General features: G+C 36.0%; 1 protein-coding gene and 1 long non-coding RNA gene across 4 annotated transcripts in view; one reads left to right on the top strand and one right to left on the bottom strand.

Annotated features, from left to right (window-relative positions):
* The window catches only part of LOC309798292, a 55743-nt gene extending 53171 nt beyond the window's left edge, over nt 1-2572 (bottom strand). For 2 of the 3 annotated variants that reach the window (XR_014293052.1, XR_014293053.1), the window contains exon 1: nt 2521-2567. This is a non-coding gene — a long non-coding RNA (uncharacterized lncRNA). Of the gene's footprint in view, nt 1-2520 lie in introns of all 3 variants that reach the window. The other variant, XR_014293051.1, reaches the window with a different exon arrangement.
* A 95-nt stretch (nt 2573-2667) lies between these two features.
* GNPDA2 (glucosamine-6-phosphate deaminase 2) overlaps nt 2668-20718 on the top strand; it is a 27505-nt gene continuing 9454 nt past the window's right edge. Inside the window, 5 exon segments of the mRNA XM_082640240.1 lie at nt 2668-2774; nt 5747-5908; nt 10048-10149; nt 11208-11390; nt 17205-17389. Coding sequence (XP_082496366.1) covers nt 5785-5908; nt 10048-10149; nt 11208-11390; nt 17205-17389 — 594 coding nt within the window. The 5' untranslated portion in view covers nt 2668-2774; nt 5747-5784.

Below are 20718 nucleotides of genomic sequence, written 5' to 3'. Positions count from 1 at the left end.
TTTTGTTTTACATACAAATCTGATCATGGTATACCCTGCTAAAACCTTTTGTAGCATATAGAAATTGCATAGGCCATAAATTCCAATGTGTCATTTCTTATTTTTCTGTAATATCTCTATATAATTACAGCTTTAATGTAACTTTTACTTAAATCTCTTCCTCAAGCCCCATTCTCATGAGAGCAGGAAACTTAAAACAGTTATCTTTCAGGTTCATTTAATTGTTTTAGTGTTTCCTTAGTCATTTCAAATGTAAATTCTGTCATTTCTATCCCTCTTCCCCACCTTTGACTTAGGATGGCATCTAAGGTGGGGAGGCTACTGGCATCTACATCGGTGGAGGCATCTGTTCTGGGGCCATTTTCTCTTCTCTGACATCCACTTAATGGATAGGTATTTCTTCCTCTGCATTTTGGTCTTCAGTATATATCCCCATTGGTGTCTGCTGAAACATCTTTTGTCCATCGGCCTCCATTTGCATGATACATGTTGACTGAAGCACTATTTCAGGCTCTGTATCAGCTAACTTCAGCTCTGTGCCAGCTATCAGGATGACAGGGTATGACTGCTGTTTGATGCTTCTCTTTGTGACCTGTAGTAGACCAGGGCTGTCATCAGGCATATTTTCCTGTCACCTATCTAGCTACTTCTACTGTACTGCTCTTATGCCGCTGTAAATCTGTCACCTTCCCTGGGTGATAGCCTGTTAAAATTTTCCTACCAAACTCTTCATCTAAAACCTTGGTTCAGAGGATCTTTCTGTTAATCTTATCATTCCTTGGGGCTTTATCTGGAGGACAAGACGTAGGTTCTTTCTATGCTCAGGTCATCCCCAAACATAAAGGAATATCTCAATTAGAGTCTCATGACTGAGACTACTTATCTTTATTAGGATTTGCTGGGTAATGTCTGTATCCCCACAAGACTCTTAGTTCACTGACAGCAAAGACTGTGTGTCTGTTTTCCTCATGTTGGTGTCTGACACATAATCAGTAAATATTTATTGAATGGAAAAATGAGTGACTCAGCATACTTGTCCCTGTCCTGTCAAAAACAATTTTTTTCTGTTTAGTATTAAATATTTTGCTTTTGATGGCAGTAATTTCTTGCTTTAATCTTATACAAAGCATGGCATATGGGCTGCAAGAGGTGAGAAACACCAACTTGGGAGAAAAGGAAGACAGGACATGAAACAGTGCAATCAAAGCAGAATTAACCATTATCAGCACTTACAGCAAGGACAGAACTTATTTTTCTAGTGTCAGAAACACATGAAGAAGTAAAACCATTGAGAAAGAATACATTTCATAAATATCCCTCTATGCTCCAATAATATTCCCTGCAAGGCTCTTTTTATGATTTGTAGGTCTTTTTTACTACAGTAGATGCACACTAGATTTTTGTTAGATGATAAATTATAGTACTGGGGTGGTATTTAAAACTGTCTTTGTAAACTAACTCAAAGCTATAGTGCCAAAAAACTCTGTCCCCTAGTACCAGTTTGTGAGAAATTTTGCTGTTTGAAGTTTTATCTGAGAATGGAACATTCTACTCTTGCCTAAAAAATGTGAGCCAGGGGGGTTCATTTGATCCAGAGAAGCAGGATGGATTTACAACCCAGGTGCAGAACTTCAGATAAGGAATTTGGGATCATAGCATTACACATTTATCTTAACTTTGTAGTGTCCAAGGAAACTTGAGTCTGCCTGTCACCCCATGCTGGTAGTCAGACTGAGTTCCTAACAGAACTCTAAACAGTGTTTCTAATGGGACCTGGTGAGGCCACACGACCCTTCCTTTGAGTGACTGCTGCTTTCTTAACAATAACTTCCCCGGCCCTGCTTCCTTCCATCCACCATGAACAAAGATCTATGATACTTCCTTCCATCCACCATGAACAAAGATCTATGATACTCAGTTCAAAGCAGATGCTGCTTCCTTTATCCCTTTCCTAGAATCCCAGCACAAGTTCGTATCTCATCAGAATTTCCTTCTAGAGTTTATGTTTACTGAGCCACTCCAAGATTTGCCTTTCTGCAGCATGTTAAATTTAACTTTGATGAGCTTATTGATAAAAAGCGCTAAGTCTTCCCTGGTGGCGCAGTGGTTGAGAGTCCGCCTGCCGATGCAGGGAACATGGGCTCGTGCCCCGGTCCGGGGGGATCCCACATGCCGCGGAGCGGCTAGGCCCGTGAGCCATGGCCGCTGAGCCTGCGCGTCCGGAGCCTGTGCTCCGCAACGGGACAGGCCGCGGCAGTGAGAGGCCTGCGTACCGCAAAAAAAAAAAAAAAAAAAGGCGCTTAGTTGTCATTGTGCTTGCAAAGTAGACATTCAATAGCTTGGGGTAGAGAGACATGAATTCATATTTCTATTATAAGCAGCAACTAAAGTTATGTTTATGTATGAGCACTGTAGTCCTACATGCTAAATTTCATAAACCCAAAGAATCTACCCCATTCAACCTCTGAGAGATGAAAAACGAACACCGTCGAGGTGATGGCCCAACAACTTGAGACTCACGGTAAGTAAAGGCTTCCGGTCTCGCGCAACTCACAAAGACCTCTAGGCAGCTCACCCCGGCGAGCCGGAGGCACGCGCATGCGCAGCACCAGCGCGCATGCGCAGCACCCACAGGCCACTCCGCCTTCCCATCAGCGCCTAGGTTTACATCCGGGTCCTTAGGCTTCACGCTCCTCCCGCCGGCTGGTGTTTCTCCGGGCTGAGTGAAGGGTGTTCCCGCTGTTCCAGCGTCGGAAGAGCCGGTGGGTCCGCAGGTGAGTCCACGGGAAGGACCAGGAAGGGGAGTCGGGTGGGGACCCGGCTGGTCGTTGCATCCACCGGTGGGGTCCATGCGGAGACGGGGACGCGGGGCGGATGGGGGTCCCGGGAGCCTCGAGGCGGGGGCCGTGGTGTCCCCAGCTTTGTTCCCCTCCAACTTGACTGGTCGTCCTTTTCGGGACAGGGCTTCCCTGGCTCCTGCTCCTTGGCGGGCCCCATTTGCATTCGTTAGGGTTTGCGGAGAGACGGGCCCAGCGGCTAGGCAGGTGAGGTGAGTTTGCAGCCCTAGCCTTCCGGGCAGGGGCCACAGCCTTCTCTGCTGCTTCTCGCCCCTCGTCGGGACCCTGACCTGGACCCCTGCTCTGAGAGCCCCCTTCCTGGTCGGGCTTCAGGAATCTTTTGAGGTCAGGTGTAGTGTGTTGTAGGGAAAAAGCGCAGAGCAGGGATTGTGGAAGCCTAGATTCCAGATTCTAGTACAGATTCTAAAATAGCTGTGTAACCCAAGTCGTCTAGAAGTTCCCATCCAGCTTTAAAGTTCTGAGGTTTGTGTTTGGCAGCTCTTTGTCCAAGGGACGCACACCTAAAATGAATCAGCACTAGAGGAAGATGAGGGCAGGGGTGGTGCTGTGTCATTTTTTGAGTGTTATCGGGTTAAGATGTCAGAGAATGGTCGACCGCAGCAGCAGTTCAGATGTGTGAGGATTGGCAAAAACTGGAAAAAGACACATTTAAAAATCTGAACACATGTAGCATTCTACTTTTCTCTGGGTGAGGTGATTCATTTGGGACTTTTGGAACTGAGCTGTGGACTTGTGGAAGAGTTTAAGAGAGCAAAACGTGCCTGTACTTGGTCTGAGAGGCTTACTTGAACCTCTGTGCAATGAATTCATCATGTATGATGTTATTTTCCAAATTTATCCTGATTGTAAGAATCACCTGTGATATTTGTAAAAGTGCAGATTCTGTGGACCCCATTTCATATCTTTTGAGACACCATGTCCAGGGAAAGGTCTGGGGAATCTTTTTAACAGGCATCCTAAGTAATTCTTCCGTATAAGGCACTTTTGGGAAGCATGTATCTTTCAGTCAGATAGACCCTCCACCACTTAATAGCTTTATAACTTCAGTAATAAACTTGTGAATTGCAGTTTTCTTTATCTGAAAAATGAGGATAAGTTCTTCCCCAGAGACTATTAAGTGAGTCTAAGCCCTTTGATAGTAGGATCCTTATCTTTGTCATTTTTGTGTCTACAGAGCTTAGTGCTTGGCATTGAATAGGCACTCCCTCACAAGTGTTGAACTGAAAAAAGAAATAGCATGCCCCAAAACACAGAAGACACTTGGAAAGCTCTAATGCCATTCCCCCTCCTCACCTGACAGGTTGTTTTTTTTTTTTTCCTCTTTTTATCAGTAGTCATTTTGCTGAATACTCTTATTAGAGATAAGTATATCTCTTGATGGTTAAAACAGCCAGGAAATGTTTCTGATTCTTTGGTGTAACTTTGAAATTGTTTCTGCCATTAGATTATTAATGAATTTAAATGGAGGCCAAGTCCATCTGTTGGACTGAATTCATTGACTTACTGTGTAAATTATTGTCTGTAAATGATATTTATCTCTTGTTATTGTGCCATAACTCTAGATCATGGTGATTGTAAGTTTTTGTTATGCCAGAATCTAAATCATCATGTTCTTAAGGACATATTTAGATTCAGTGTTTTCATTGTAATAAGACCTCCTACTCCCACTAATGTAAAGATTTTGACTTCTGTATGTATGGTTTGTGGGTACAGAATTCAGGACTGCTGAAACCATTTGTGAAAGGATTGGTGTGGGTAACAAATCCATTTAAATATAAAGCTAAGAATTAAAATCTGGGAATTACGGTTGTAGAATACATTGTAAATGTTATAAATCTTCTGTAATAACATCTTTCAGAAATCGGGGTGGGAGGAAGTGTAAGAATGCAATTTTCACATCTTTCATGGTAGTAGGTCAATCCACGTTGTCTAAAATGGAATCATACAGTTTTTAAATCATGCTGATCTCTTAATATTTGTATAATATTTTTTCTTAACGTTAGAGTATTCTTTTAGGAACTGAAATTTCTTTTTGTGAAGATTTTTTTTTCCCCCAGAGATCAGCAGTTTCTTTAGTTCACTTTATTTTCTTTTGCTTCGGTTTAATGCAGAAAGAATTCAATTCGTTATGCTTTTTGTTAAAAATAGCATGTCTAGTATGATCCTATTAGAAATTATTTCTATACATCCTGTTTATATGTGTGCATTAGATAGATACCTGGAATGATGTATACCAAATAGTAATGAGCATTATTTCAGAGTGGCAGGATTTGGGCCGATTTTTTTTTTTTTAACTTCTTTGTATCTTTCTGTATTGATTGAAATTTTTTAAAGTGCAGGTATCACTTTTATACAGAAGGGAGGTTTGGTTATTACATCATTCATAGGGAGAGTTCTGGATTTTAGTAAGTAACCCAAAAGGTGCTGAGTAATCATAACTACCATTAATTTGCAATCAATAAATGAGTGCTGCTTTGTTTGCCTTTAGATTTGTTTTATGTTGCTTTATATAGTATACCTGTAGAGATAGTGCAGTGTGATGTCTTTATGGTAAATTTGCCTTGATATAAATTTCAGCTTTGTCATTTAGTAACTGTGTGAACTCAGTCAAATTGTGTCAGTCCCTCTACTCATCTAAAACTGGATGTTGTGTGTACTTCAGAAGGTTGTTGTAAGAATTAATATTTGTACTTAAATGACCTAGCCCACTGCCCAGAACTCAAAGTTTGTTCAAAAGAGAACAGCCATTATTACTATTTTAAAAGTACAGATTGTATTTGTATACATGCATGTCTTTCTTAAGTACTGGCCTTTTTAAAGTCATCAATGTATTTTACTTCTGTTTGACTGTAAATTACTTAAAGTGCTCTACAATGGAATTTTCTCAGGTTTGAACTTATTGTCCTGGAAGCTGTGCATCACTATAATGAGACTTGTAATTCTTGATAACTATGACTTGGCTAGTGAATGGGCAGCCAAATACATCTGTAATCGCATCATTCAATTCAGACCTGGACAGGACAGATATTTTACACTGGGTTTGCCAACAGGTAATGCACCATTTTTTTCCATATTAGGTACTCAAGGTTGTGGGATTGAAGGCTTTTTCTTAGTAAAATATGTTTCCTGTTTATTTCTTGTCATATCACTGATTTAACATATTAGGATATAAAGTCAAATATATAGATACAGACATATCTGGTATCTAAGTTTCATTACTATTTGTTAAAATTCTGTCTCACCTACCACTCCAGAATGGAAAAGGAAATATAGCTCAGGTCATGGTCATGATATTTTTTGTACCTTTTTCTAGTAGTCTTTTGTTTGTATTTAGGGATGTTGCTTTCACTATTCATGCAATTTCTTGGGAGATTAGCCTTCTCATTGATCATTAAGAGCTACCTAAAATACGTACTACTGCCTCTTAATTTTACCTCATATGCCTCATATTATCTTATTAGCCCTTTGCTATTTCTGTGATTATTTTCTATTTTAGAAGTATTACAGGTGAAAAATTGAAGACGGGTATGTCTTCATGACAGAATGAACATAAGCATTAATTATACACTTTATTGGATTTAGTTCTCTGTTAAGGCTTTTCTTAAAAAATAACCAAGTAGTGCCACTGATACATGGTACTTTACTTGATATTGTTGACTTACATAGGAAAGAGTATTGGACCTGGAATCAGAGCTGCTACTTTCTTGGTGACTGAAGGGCATTTATTCTACACCATAATCTTGTTTTCCTTACTTTTAAGAAGGTAAGGAAATTAATAGCTTACAATGCTGTTTTGAAGCTCAAATAAGAGCAAGTCCCTTGTATACTGTAAACACTATGTAAATTTAACGTTCTCATAAGTGTGTTTTATTTAAACAGTATTTTTTCCTCTTGCTCCTCCCCCCATACATGTCAACTATAGAAAAGCTACAATCATAATTGTTTTTCACTTGCATAATTTCCATGAAAGATACTGTTAGCTCACCAAGTTGATTTTTTTGTTTGTTTGTTGTTTTGCTTTTTGTTTTTCGGTCCATGGCAGTAGGTGTTGGTAAGAATGGCAAAGAGGAATTTTTTTAAATTGTGCACACCAGAAATGGGCCCCTCAGCACCCACAGTTCTGATATGTGAGCCCCAGTCGTTGAACATGGCCTCTGTATCAGTTTGCCTTCTGTAAACCTGGGCCATGCTCAGACTAGCCGCCTTAATCACTTTGTCTTAATTATGAAGAAATAAACAGTAATTTGAGTATGGCAGCAGAAAGGCTTCAGAGCCATAAACGCCAGCGGTGCTAAACATGTTTTTTTGTATTTTGATATACAATTCTTCTGCTTTATTTTGGATAGTATTACTGCCTAATAATACATCTGCCAAGGGTATATCTCTGGAAAACCTTTGTTAACGTTTTCTACTTTTCTCCTTCATTGACCGATGACAGTGTTAATCATACCCCATCCTTACCTTCCCCCACCCCGTGCTTTTGAAATTTGAACATACATTTCTGTAAACAACATGCTATGTTGTAATTACGCCCCACCAAGCACAATTCTGGGGAATATCTGTTCCGTATGTATCTTTTTTTTTTAAATTTACTTTATTTATTTATTTTTGGCTGTGTTGGGTCTTCGCTGCTGCGTGTGGGCTTTCTCTAGTCGTGACGAGCGGGGGCTACTCTTGGTTGTGGTGTGCAGGCTTATCACTGCTTCTGTTGTTGCAGAGCACGGGCTCTAGGTGCGCAGGCTTCAGTAGTTGTGGCTCGCGGGCTTTAGAGCGCAGGCTCAGTAGTTGTGGCGCACGGGCTTAGTTGCTCCGCGGCATGTGGGATCTTCCCGGACCGTGGCTCGAACCCGTGTCCCCTGCATTGGCAGGCAGATTCTTAACCACTGCACCACCAGGGAAGCCCTGTTCAGTAATATATTTATTGAAGTAATGTTGACAAGCTTGACATTTAAGGGCCTGCATGCTGTGGGCCCAACCTGACTCCCAGACTTATTCCCACTATTCCTCTACACTGAAACAGGATAGGCAGGTTACACTGCTTGTAGTTCAAAGAACAGGCCTGAACTTGCTGGCTTTACTTTCACTCATGTTGCTAGCATACTGTATAATAAGAACTTTATGAGCTCTGGAACCAGGCAGAATCTCTTGAATATCTGCCTTCACTGCCGTGTGTGTGATATTTGGCACATTCCTTAATTTTTTTACCCCAATTCTTCCACCTTCAAAATGGGAAAGATAATGCCAGTTTCCCAAACTTGTGAGATTTACATTAGCTAATGTATGAAACACCAGCATAGCATCTAGCATATGGTAGGCATACAAGTGTCATCTCTGAACCTCCTCCCCCATCTTTTTTCTATTTTCAATTACAACTTAACCCATTCTTTGATTACGGGAATTTCACTTCTTCAAAGAATCAGTTAAATGCCATCTTTCATACTTCCTCCAACGAGCAAGACTATAGTGTTTTCTTCTTTGATTCACTATACTGCTCCAGACTTCTTATAGTTTATTTATATTTTTCCTTGTGTTATAGTTACTTTGTACTTGTCTATCCGTATTCTGTGAGTTCTTTTAGGGTAGAAACAGTCATAATCTTTGTTTTATCTGAATCATAGTAAGTACTTGCTAAATTAGTTATGTTAGTAAATGAGTATTGCAAAGCAAATATATTAAAATGAAGTTTCTTTTACCAGTTCACCCTGTACCGTATCTTCCATTGTTTTTTTTTTCTATTCAGCCGCTTTGATTAAAAAGTAGAAAATGAATGTGTTTTTTATCACTACTGTGACAACTTCTTTTTTTATTCATATGTCCTTAAATTACGGAGGGAGTCCTATAACTATTCTCTTGACACTGAAAGATACACACAGAAAATTTGTTATGCTTCTAGAAAAGGAGAAAGAAGAGCATACTTATCCATCTTTTATCCAGGTTTCATGTTAGTGGGCTGTAGTTCTTTGAGAAGGAATTGTAAAGTTTGACCACATACATTTTAAATTATTAATGACAATTTAAAACAATATGTGTGCTTAACTTTAAGAAAACCTATTAGTCTTCTGTTCTGTGAACTTGTCTGTGTGATATTTAGCCACTTCTATTATTCTGTCATCTTAAATGAGAGTCAGTCTTTTTACTACTCTAGATTTTTTTTGTATTTATTGTTTTCTTTGTTTTTCTGGTGTTTTTTTTTTTTGCCAGATACTGCTTAGTTCTGCCATACTTCTCCCTGCCTCTTGAATAGAAATTTTGTGTTTGGGTGTTTTATTTTGTTTTGTGATGGTGGGTGGACTAGAAACCAATACTCTGACCAGGATTGTGTGGGCCAGGTTGCTTGATGTAAGAATGTAGTCAATCTAGTCTTCGAAGTTGCAGTTAAAATGAAAAAAATACAGCAAATTTAAAAAACAAAGGGAGGCCATCCTCAAGTAGCTAAATTCATTTATCTTTATTTTGTCGTTTCATGGAGCACTATCAAGCAGATCTTAATTTTATAAAACATAAAAGAATCACATTTATAAAACAATAACGTTAAGAACTCAGATGAAGTATCCAAAGCCAAGATCCCATTTCCTAGAAATCATTTTACTTTATACATTTTAGCTGATGTATGCTGAAAATAACACAAAATGAGAAACAGGAGCTCCAGTTAAAAACTTAAAGGATAAACCTCCTCACTCAATCCTTGCCACTTTCTATTTTGAAAGTAGAGGCAGTGTTTAAATTCAGCTCTGGTTTCCCTTTTGATTTCATTGAATGGTCAATACTTGACCTATTTGTATATCATTTATGCTACAAATCCCTCTCTAAATAGCTTTTTCTCTAAAGGTGGGACGTTCATTTTTCTTCTAATTCACATGTGCTCTCTAGAAGTTTCTAATCCTGGAATATACACCATTAATTCCAAATATCCAAAGACACAGAATAATTTTCCAAGCTATAATTTCTGCTGACAGATTCCCAGCTTTATTCAGCAAATTCTAGTTTACTAAAATATTAGGTTACCTTATAGAGAGACTAATTCAACATATATTTGTTAATTGAATGTGTATTTAAATTAATAATTGTTTGCCTAATAAATTAGAAATATAAAATACCATTAAGTAAGAAGAGAATAAGGTTAATAAAAACTTTTTTTTTAATTAGCTTTTCAAGTTATGTTAGAAAATGGAATCTTTATCTGTTTTAGGGAGTACACCTTTAGGATGTTATAAAAAACTAATAGAATATCACAAGAATGGAGACCTTTCTTTTAAATATGTGAAGACCTTTAACATGGATGAATATGTAGGTAAGTTATATTATTTGAATATATTATTTGGACATGTTATATTTTAAATAAAATAAATATATTGAGAATATTAACATTATTTAAATTTGTTTTGAATGTAATATGAATATATTTCTAGAGTATAATGTATTACCTTGCAGTGGGGTTGGGAGTTTATATAAAAAAAACTATTTTTGTAGTGACGGCATGACAGAAGGACCGTGAGACTAGAAATCAGAAGATTTGCATTCGTCTTCAGCTATGCCATTTACCAGTCCTGGCTCCATCGACTTTGAGCCAATTCATTCACATTTCTCATTCTCTCTTTTTCTCTTTTTCTTTTTTTCTTAAGGCAAAGTTAAAACCAGTGTTGTTGTGGGGATAAATTAATTAATATGTATGTAAAAGTAATTAGTAAAATATTTTTTAAATATAAGGCTACTTATATTTGTAGCCTTGAAGCTTTTATAATTTATTGTGACCTTGCTTAACTAGAAAGATCAGTGATACATATAAACTCTTAAAATTTAAATTTTATAGGTACACATTTTTAACGGTAGCCTGAGTCATTGTCAAAGAACTGTTGTAATTTAGTATACCTTGCATGTAAATAGGAATAACAGAGGAAGAACGTAGATCAAGATCTCAGTTGTGTGGCCATTTAATTTATGTTGGATTTAACATATAAATCAGTTTTATTGGTTAAAATTTTGTATTTGAGAAGGGGAATATAGTGATTACAGGCACATGAACTAGACTTCTGTGCTCCAGTCCCTCTGTGAGCTCTGTGACCCTGGGAAAGTTACTTTAATGTGTTTCTGTTCATCTATAAAGTGAGATTGATAATAGTTATTTCCATAGACATTGTACACATTAATTGAGTTAATATGTACATGTACAGTGATTAAAATAATGCCTGGCACATAATAAGCATATATTCCATATAAAAATGCTTTTAAATTGAATATGGTATAGAAATGTTACATATTTTAAATAGCATTTATGGCTTAATCAGAAAAGTAAACTTTAGATTTATTTCTGGAAATAGTTACATTTTTATTTATTAACTTTGTATTTAGGACTTCCCAGAAATCATCCTGAAAGCTACCATTCTTATATGTGGAATAACTTTTTTAAGCATATTGATATAGATCCTAATAATGCTCATATCCTTGATGGGAATGCTACAGATTTACAAGCAGAATGTGATGCATTTGAAAAGAAAATAAAAGAAGCTGGAGGAATTGATCTTTTTGTTGGAGGTACGTAAAACATTTTGTCATTAATCATTTATTAATATTTGGATTAGGTGCTTTAAAAAAAAACCCAAACTTACCTTCGTGTAATGTAAAGAACATCTGTGACTGTCTGTAATACCCATTTATTAAGCTATTGATTTTTATTTTACTTTATTTTCATCAAAAAATAATCTTAATGTTGCAAGTGGGGATTGTTTAAATTATGGCTTGAGAAATAGGTCCTAATCCCTGCCTAATTACCTCTTTAGAACTGATAGTTTACCACATCTTAGAAAACGAGTGATAAATTTCTTTTCCTCAATGATACTCTTATTCTTTTACTGTTTCTTTAAAACCCCAACCCAGCTTTCTTATCAAATTACAGTGTTAAATCTCTGATTCAGTTTGCATGTGGAACAGGTGGATTTTAACATTTCTCTACTGATCATTCAAATTGCTTCATTTTACTAAGAAATGAGTTAAGAATGTAAGATTTTTATCATCAGCCTTTAGTTAATATGAATTAAGCTGTATAATTGTCTTAATAAACTCTAAAGTAAGTGTTTAACTAAATTCCACTTGAAATTTATATATATATGTGCACACACAAACATACATATGTGTATGTATATTGTGTGTTCATGATCTACCATTGAAGAGGTGAAAGAATCTCTTCCTTTGTAATGACAATACGGTTTTCTGCCATCAGTATGAAGCATATGAATAGTACATCATCTAAACTGAAACCAAAATTGTTTTTTTTGCCAGATTCTTTAGTATTCAACTAAACATACTAAGGCTCTAAATTAACATTAGATATAGAGATAGATATATCCATTAGATCTAGGTATATCTTATAATTAATTTATTAGAAGACTGCTCAAAATTATATGAATTAGATTTTCAGTAGACCTGTGTACTAAGGTTAATTTATGGTTGAGGTGGCCACGTATTGTTGAGGGGTTTGGTTGCCTTTGGAGAAAATTGTGTTTTATCATCAGACAAAAATTAGCATCTGTTTTGGCCACTTATTATCTGTGAGATCTTAGGAAATTTATTGATTTCAGTAAATTAGTTCAGTATACTAATTCAATATAATTAAGTTATTTGTAAAACAGGATTATATTAACCATTTCAGAATTGATGAGAATTAACCACATTATAACATGTATAAAATGCCTTGTGCAGTGCTTGGTATGTAGTTGGTAATCCATTAAGTGTTACTCCACTCTGTCTTTGAGGTGTAGTTTCTGAAGTAATTTTTCCTTAGTTCATTGAATGTCCTGCTCTTTTATTGATTTACCTCTAAGGCTATCCAGCAAGACTGAAGTTTTTCTCTGAGGAAATTGTTATCTCTACCTAGCAGAACTAATATCAATTACTTTCTTAAATAGACAGGATGGTTTTTTTATCTGAGAAAGAATCCAAGTTAGACTAGTTTGCTTTTCAAAATAGAAAATATCTATTTTTTAAATAAAACTTGCTAATATTACTTCACTATTCCTGGAAAACATTTGCATTCCAGTTTTGTCCGTATTGCTCAATTCTGAGATAATTACCGTTTGCGCCTACCAATATCAAGGCCAAGGCAGTAGATATTTGAAAATGTTTAAGGAGTGCGCTACCCATGCATTCTTTAGATTTTCTAAACTCTACCAAAATCAAGTAGAATTACTGTAAAATAATATACCTAAACTGTTTATCTTAGTTATATCAAGAAATATTCTCACTCATTTACCATTATACAAAAAGATATGGCAATTATTAAAACTTTAGTATTAAAAATGGCTGAATGGATAACATAAATAGTATTTTTTTACTTCTTTATGTGAGGACTTAGTTTTTCCTGTTAATTTATTGACCTTACATAAGGATTCTTGTGACAAATCCCTTGGGGTCTCAATGCCAGGAAGTAGAACTTACTTGGGGGAAAAAAAACTGATAAGAACTCTTTAACTCCATTTTGTCCTTTTGCCTACTTTCCAGAAAATATTTTAGCTTAATGTAATGTTTAAGGTTTAATCTCTCTTTTCAGAGATTTATAGTAAACTTTCTTCTTTCCCCATAGCTTTAAGCCACTTCTTGTTTCTTTGTAGCTAAAGTTTTTCAGTGCATTTCCTCACAATAACCCACCTTAGTTCTACCTTTGAAATTAATGGAGCATAATCATAATTATTTATGTTTATCACTGACTCTTACTACTAAAAAGAACTTTATTTTGTTTTTTAACCAATTTTTGTCTTAAATTTCCTGTAGTTCTCCCCTTGCAAAAAAATTTAACAGGATTTCCTTTCCTCTTCCATTAACACCTTCATTGTAGTCGTGGGGTAATCCAGGGTCTGACAGTTTATATTTATTATCCAAGGGACATATAAGTGTGTATAGGGAACGGAGGGTTGGCTTATTACATTTTCTTTGAACTTTTCCCTGTTTGGGATACCCTATTATTGGATCTGTCTCATGAAAGAATCTCATTTGATTCTTCACCTTTGTTGATCTAGGTTGTTATCATTGGATATTCAAGATGAGGCTTGGTATCTGGGTCTTACCACTTACCCTTCTTTTGTTCCAGGGTTTGGTTAATAAAAACACTAAGAACTGAGCCAAATGGGATCAAAATATCAGCTTTATTAAAGGTAAAGTTGGATTAGAGATTGCAGGTTGGGCTTGAGGCCAGAATGGGGTTTCCTACTCCTCCCCTCTGAATTGGAAATAGTAAGACCAGAGAAGAGCTCCAGAGTATTAATCCACCATTGCTCACTACTGGGAAATGGAGCAAGAGTTCCCTTCCCTCTATAGAAAGGAGAAAGGAGGGAATACATACTCAGAAGTTCTTCATCTGATGACAGAATTGTTGGGAGAAAGAATAAGGTATATCATGCAATTCCTGATCCATACCCAGCAATAAAGTACACAAACATGGAAATCTATAGACTCTAAAAGCATTATTAACTTTAAAATTATCTTAAGATAATTTGTGTTTAAAAGGTAAAAATAAGACACTGGGGAAATTTTTAACCCTCTACTTTGGTTACACGATTAGATTATTTGATTTGCAAGTAAATGTAGTCTACTAATGAGACCAAAAGTGAATTTATTGGAATAATTCTGGGGTAACTCACAGAATTGATATCAGAGTTGGAAAAAACAAGTCTTTAGAAGAACAAGAACCAGGAGCCTCAGATCAACTGAAGCAGGGACTCACCTGATCCTCTCTTGCAGTGCTGTCATCAAATGCCTCAGCTCTAGATGCCTTCTTTCTTTCTGTGTTCCTGGTCAAGTTTCAGATTTATAGAGAGAAATTCTGATTGTTTCAGCTTGGCCTAAGTACTTGTCCTTAGATCACAACAGTTTTGCCTAAACGATATGAGATATACGGTGTTATGATTGGTCTAGCCCCTGTTGTGAGGGGAGCAGAGCAGGGTAGAAGGGGGCAAAAACTATACTGAACATTCTGAAGAATACCAACCATCCATTCATTTATTCAACCATTATTTATTGAGGGCCTCCTGTGTGTCATGTGTTCTAAATAGTAAGGATACAGTTATGAAGAAGAGAAAGTCTACTCTCATGAAGTTTACCTTCTAGCCCACAGAACTATAGACACAGGAAAGACACACAATCCAGACTCAGAGGTTTTAGGGATGTTTCATAAAGGTGTTGATATCTCGGGCTCCCGTGGGGTGCAGTGGTTAAGAATCCGCCTGCCAATGCAGGGGACACGGGTTCGAGCCCTGGTCCGGGAAGATCCCACATGCTGTGGAGCAGTTAAGCCCGTGTGCCATAACTACTGAGCCTGTGCTCTGGAGCCTGCATGCCACAACTACTGAGCCCGCACACCACAACTGCTGAAGCCCGCACACCTGGAGCCTGTGCTCCGCAACAAGAGAAGCCACCACAATGAGAAGCCTGTGCACCGCAGCGAAGAGAGTCCCCACTCGCCGCAACTAGAGAAAGCCCATGCACAGCAACGAAGACCCAACGCAGCCAAAAATAAAATAAATTAAAAAAAAAAAAGTTGTTGATATCTTAGTCTACACTTAAAGACTGAATAAGAATTAACCATGGTGTTTAGAGTTCATGATTATTTTTAAGAAAATTTTATAAGGCTTTGTAAAACATTCTGAACATTTTTAAAATATAATTTTATATCAGGAAAAGCTCAACTTTTGATAGTTACTGATAGTAAGGGAATGTATTGACCCTTTTCCATCATGAACCATTCCTGATAATTTCAGCTTTGCTGTACACTTTTGTGTGACCCAAATCACCGGTGAGACCACTAATACTGATCTTTGAGGACCTCCTATTTTTTCTGGAAGTCTTATTTTTCTGGTTCCATCCTTTCCTCTATAGAGAAATATAAATAAAAATATTTAAGCAGATGTATAAAGAGGAAAAGCAGAACAGTTTTACAAATCTAGAGAGAGATGCATATCTGTGATTTAAAATAGACAAGCAAAAAAAAATAAAAAAAATAAAATAGACAAGCATATATATACTTAATAGTGGAAACAAACCATACATATTAACCACATATAGGTCTGGCTTTATGTACTAGATTAAAAATTAATCCTATATTGTTAAAAATTCCTAGATTATTGTGCTTTGGTAGTTCATATTTGCGTCCTAAGGTTTTCAGTTCTTCATTCAAAACCAGGTTACTCTTTGTCGTATTTTACTTTGTTGTAGCCTGGGAAAAAGTTGTTAGAATTGTGTGTTAAGAGCCAATAAGATACACCTATATATCATTAAATATGCAGAATATAAGTATAACAGGTATTTTGACCCAGAGAACTTGTGGGTTTATTTTTTTGATTGAAGTTGCCACAAATCTGACTAGCAAGTAGGGTCCGTGTATATAAAACTTGATTTACTCATGCCATAGAAAGATTCTTGATTTTATGAAAAGATTTACCTCCAATTTCCTTAAAATAAGAAATGTCATATTCTTATCTATATTTTAGAGGCAGTCCTAGAATATTTCAGCTGGCAGTAAATCTCCTTAAAGCAGAGTTTTCAACTTATGGTTGTCACACATTATTAGGGCATGAAATCAATATGGTCAGTCACATCCACCACTTCCCTTTGTACGTTTTGTTAATGAAACAAAATGTAATCAAAAGCTTGAATGGCTCCTCGTAAGGGTATTATTTCATGCAATTATTGTTTTAATTGTATTTATATGTGTACTAGATTGCAGTGTCAAATGTATTTCTTGCAGTAGGTTGCAGTCAAAAACGTTTGAAGAAAACTACTGCCTTAGATAATATCTTGTCCAATCTAAACATTTTTATAAGTGAGGAAACTGTACTACAGGGAGGTCCAGTAGTTAACTGCCCCATCTAGACTAGAACCAAGCAAGTTAAAGTGTGAATATAAAGACCACTGGGTTAGGAATCAGAAGATTTAGATTTGAGTTTTGTCTTAGTATTTACTAAATTATTACCTTGAACAAATCATATATTATCCTTTAGCATCAAAGTTTCCTTTTGAGCTTAAAAAAGGAGGGAGGTGAGGTAAATAGATATGGTTAATCTGATTATATCACAAGATTGTTAAATATGTTGAGAGGATGCATGTGAAATTGCTTTATTATTATAAAGTGATAATTTTGCTGTTAGAATCATGCTAGCTCAATGCTAAGCATATGGAAAATGTTGAAATACTTGTTGAATCAAATACAGGAACAAATCTTTTACTGCAGCATTAGAAATTCAGCTATCAAATAAAGGTAAGCGTGTTTATGACTTTCTTTGGTCTTTAAATCATGTTGAACTTTGAGAAACCTTATTTACTTATGTATATATGTGTGTGTATATGTATTTCTTTTGAAAGGAATTGGTCCAGATGGTCATATTGCTTTCAATGAGCCAGGATCCAGTTTAGTATCAAGGACAAGAGTAAAGACTCTAGCAATGGACACCATTTTGGCAAATGCTAAATATTTTGATGGAGATTTATCAAAAGTGCCAACTATGGCTCTAACAGTTGGTGTGGGGACAGTGATGGATGCTAGAGAAGTAAGAATTAAATGTTCTTTGATGTTTTTCCTTGGATGTCTATAGACTTTGGAGAAATTGTGGTGTCAAATAAGTACTATTTTGGGTTTATCCTATTTACAGTATAAATTGTCTAGCTTTCAGTAATTTCTTTCAGGCTCATTGCCATGTTTAGAATTCAAGTAAATTAAGTCTTTGGAGCTGTAAACTAAAAATTAGGCTCCATCTCTTTTGGGGTACTGCTTTACTTGCCTCTTCTTGTTTCACAGTTTGAGGTCCTCAAATCACACTGATCATATAGTCTTGTGAAAGGACTGTTGCAACAAAGATGCAGTCGTAATTAACATTAAACTGCTTTTGGAGGCTTAGGATAATTTAGCGTAATGTGATTCTTGACTGTAGGAGGATAGCTCAGTTGGTTTCCAGTGGAAAAAGAACCCCTTTAGGGCTGGATCTGTTCTAAATTTGGTATGTTTAAGAAGGCAAGAGTTCTGAACAGTAGACTCAAGTTTTTTAGTTTTTAATTGGGCTGTCATTTCCTGCCCTGAGAATAACAGACCAAATTATAGTCAGCTCATGATTATAAGTGGTTAAATTATATGGAAACCCAAAACTCCATTCCCTTCTGGCAGCAGGATTGGACAGGTTCAGAGGAAAGAGTACAGACAAGGTATGGTGAATAAGTAACTGATCTTAATGTAAATATATCTAGACTTGAATGCACAAATAGAACTGTCATTCAAAATGGAGTTTTTTATCTAAAGATAATTGGTTTATGAAAAAAGACCTTTTAAAGACTGAAATTTCATAGTAAATAAATTGAAAAAAATTAGAGAAATCTTAGTTCTAAAATATGAAACTGAAAGCTATGCAAAACGATTTCTTACATATAACAAAATTAAAGTTACAGTGCAACTCTTATGCTAATTCTTAGAATTAACAGAATTATTCAAACATTGATTTTTTTCTTTTGATTTTTCCAACAAAATTATATGATGCTATTTACCTCACAGTGTTCATTCCCAGCATGACTGTAAAGAAAATTATGGCAAAACTACTTTTATTATTTAGTAGTTTTCCCAAGGACTTTAGTGCTTTATTATAGTTGATTTATAATACTGTGTTAGTTTCCAGTGTGCAGCAGAGTGATTCAGTTATATATATATTTTTTCAGATTATTTTTCATTATAGGTTATTACAAGATATTGAATAGTTCCCTGTGCTATATAGCAAATCCTTGTTACTTATCTGTTTTACATATATAGTAGTTTGCATCTTTTAGTCCCATACTCCTAACTTACCCCCTTTCCCGTTGGTAGACATTAGTTTCTTTTCTATGTGAGTTTTTTTCTGTTTTATATAGATCAACTTGTATTGTTTTTTAGACTCCACATATAAGTGATAGCATATAGTATTTGTTTTTTTCTGTATGACTTACTTCACTTAGTATGATATTCTTTAGGTCCGTCCATGTTGCTGCAAATGGCAGTATGTCAGTCTTTTTATGGCTGAGTAATATTCCATTTTGTGTGTGTGTATGTACCACATCTTTTTAAACCAATTCTCTGTCGATGGACACTTGGGTTGTTTCCATTGTCTTGGCTATTGTAAATAGTGCTGCTAGATTTTTCATAGCATTCTTTTGAAACAAGTATCACATGATTATACTTAATGACTTTATCTTCAATTTTAATGGGCTTCATGTGTACAGATTTTCATCTGCCAGTGGTTTTAACTGTGATGTGAGCTGTTCTTCAATGTCATTTTCAATAACTGCAAATATATTTAAAATTTAAATCCATGTGTGGGACAGATACCACTGTTGAGTGGAAAGTAGGTTTGAATGGGAGACAAACCTTTAAGTGGTCAGTGCATCAATAAGTATCTTCACATTTTGGCACCTCAGAAAATGAGGACCTTCTGTACACACCCTGGAAGTGACAACCCAGAAGTTATTACAGGTTTCTTAAGATTTGGGAATTATCCACTAGGTAATGAACCACACAAGTCACTGCCCTCAATTTTCACTCCTTCCTTGCTTTGAGGCCTTACATTGATGTTAATTAATTGTGAAATGTTCTACTTCTCTAGCCCTTGCTTAGCTAAAATGGCACTAGTTTTCAGCTTTCAGAGTTCCATTTTCTGACCATAATTCTTCTAATCAAAATTATTTTTATTCTTTTACCACAGTTTTTGTTTATAGCACTTTTTGCAGTTTATAATTGTTTCTGTATGTTTCGTTGTTTAATACTTTTCCTCATTAGTTTATAATCTCCAAGTGTTTATGAGTCATCTATATCTAGCACAGTACACTGCCTGTCACATAATAGGTATTCAGTAACTGTTGAGAGTAGTTTGAATGAATTACTTTTGCCCATAATTCATTTTGGACAAAGTTGGTTCTATCCACAGCTTGGCTGTGTACCTGAACCACCAGATCTGATTTTTATTGACTTTTGGTTGTTTGACGAAAGTCAAATTTACCCTCAAAGGATTAAAATTTGTTTTTACTGAGATATATTTAAAGATAATACTTTATAGTTTAAAGGTAATTTCAAAAGAAAAGACACAAATTGTTTTTAATTACTGTAGCATCTTTAGAATTGCTTATTATATATAATAATTTGAATGTTTATTCTTGTGATGACATAAGGAAAAACCAGTAAAACTTAAAAATCTTCTTTTGATTTTGTTGACTTACTGAATGTCACAGCAGTCACCAGTGATAAGTTCTTAATTGTTAAGACCATCATCTTTTCTACAGGTCTTATCCTACTGGGCTTCTTTTCATCATTTATTCCTATGGACTATTTCTTCCGTCATAAACCTCTACCATTCTTCTTTCTTTCTGACCGTTCTTTCTCAGTATGCTTCCCTGGCTCTTTTTCCTCCATCTGCCTTTTGAATGTTGTTACCTAGGGGGTCATCTCCTAGCACTGCATATTCACTGTGCATACTTCAGGGCAGTGACCTTTTTTGTGTGCGGTTTTGGTTTTTTTTTAATTAACACATCAATAGCAGTCACACTTTGGAACCCTGTTCTTGGTAGATTTAGTACTATTCTAAAAAGGTCAACTACGCTCAATACAGTGATAACTACCAGTACATATCTTTAGCCAATTCTTTTTCTGAAGCTGCAGATTTCATATTTCCAGTTGACTCCTTAAACTGTTCAAAATTTATATTCATCTTTCTACCAAAATTGTCTCCCTCCCTTGGTGAATAGCAACACCCTCCATGAAAATTATCTGAACTTGAAACGTGTGTCATTCTCAGCTTCTTCATATCTAATCAGTCACCACATTCCACCATTTAACTTAGAGATAAATAAGGATCCAGCCCTCCATTGG

Source organism: Mesoplodon mirus, assembly GCF_964341445.2.
Source record: "Mesoplodon mirus genome assembly, chromosome: 2".
NCBI lineage: Eukaryota > Metazoa > Chordata > Mammalia > Artiodactyla > Ziphiidae > Mesoplodon > Mesoplodon mirus.
Note: the sequence above shows the minus strand (reverse complement) of the source record. Positions and strands in the feature narration are given on the sequence as shown.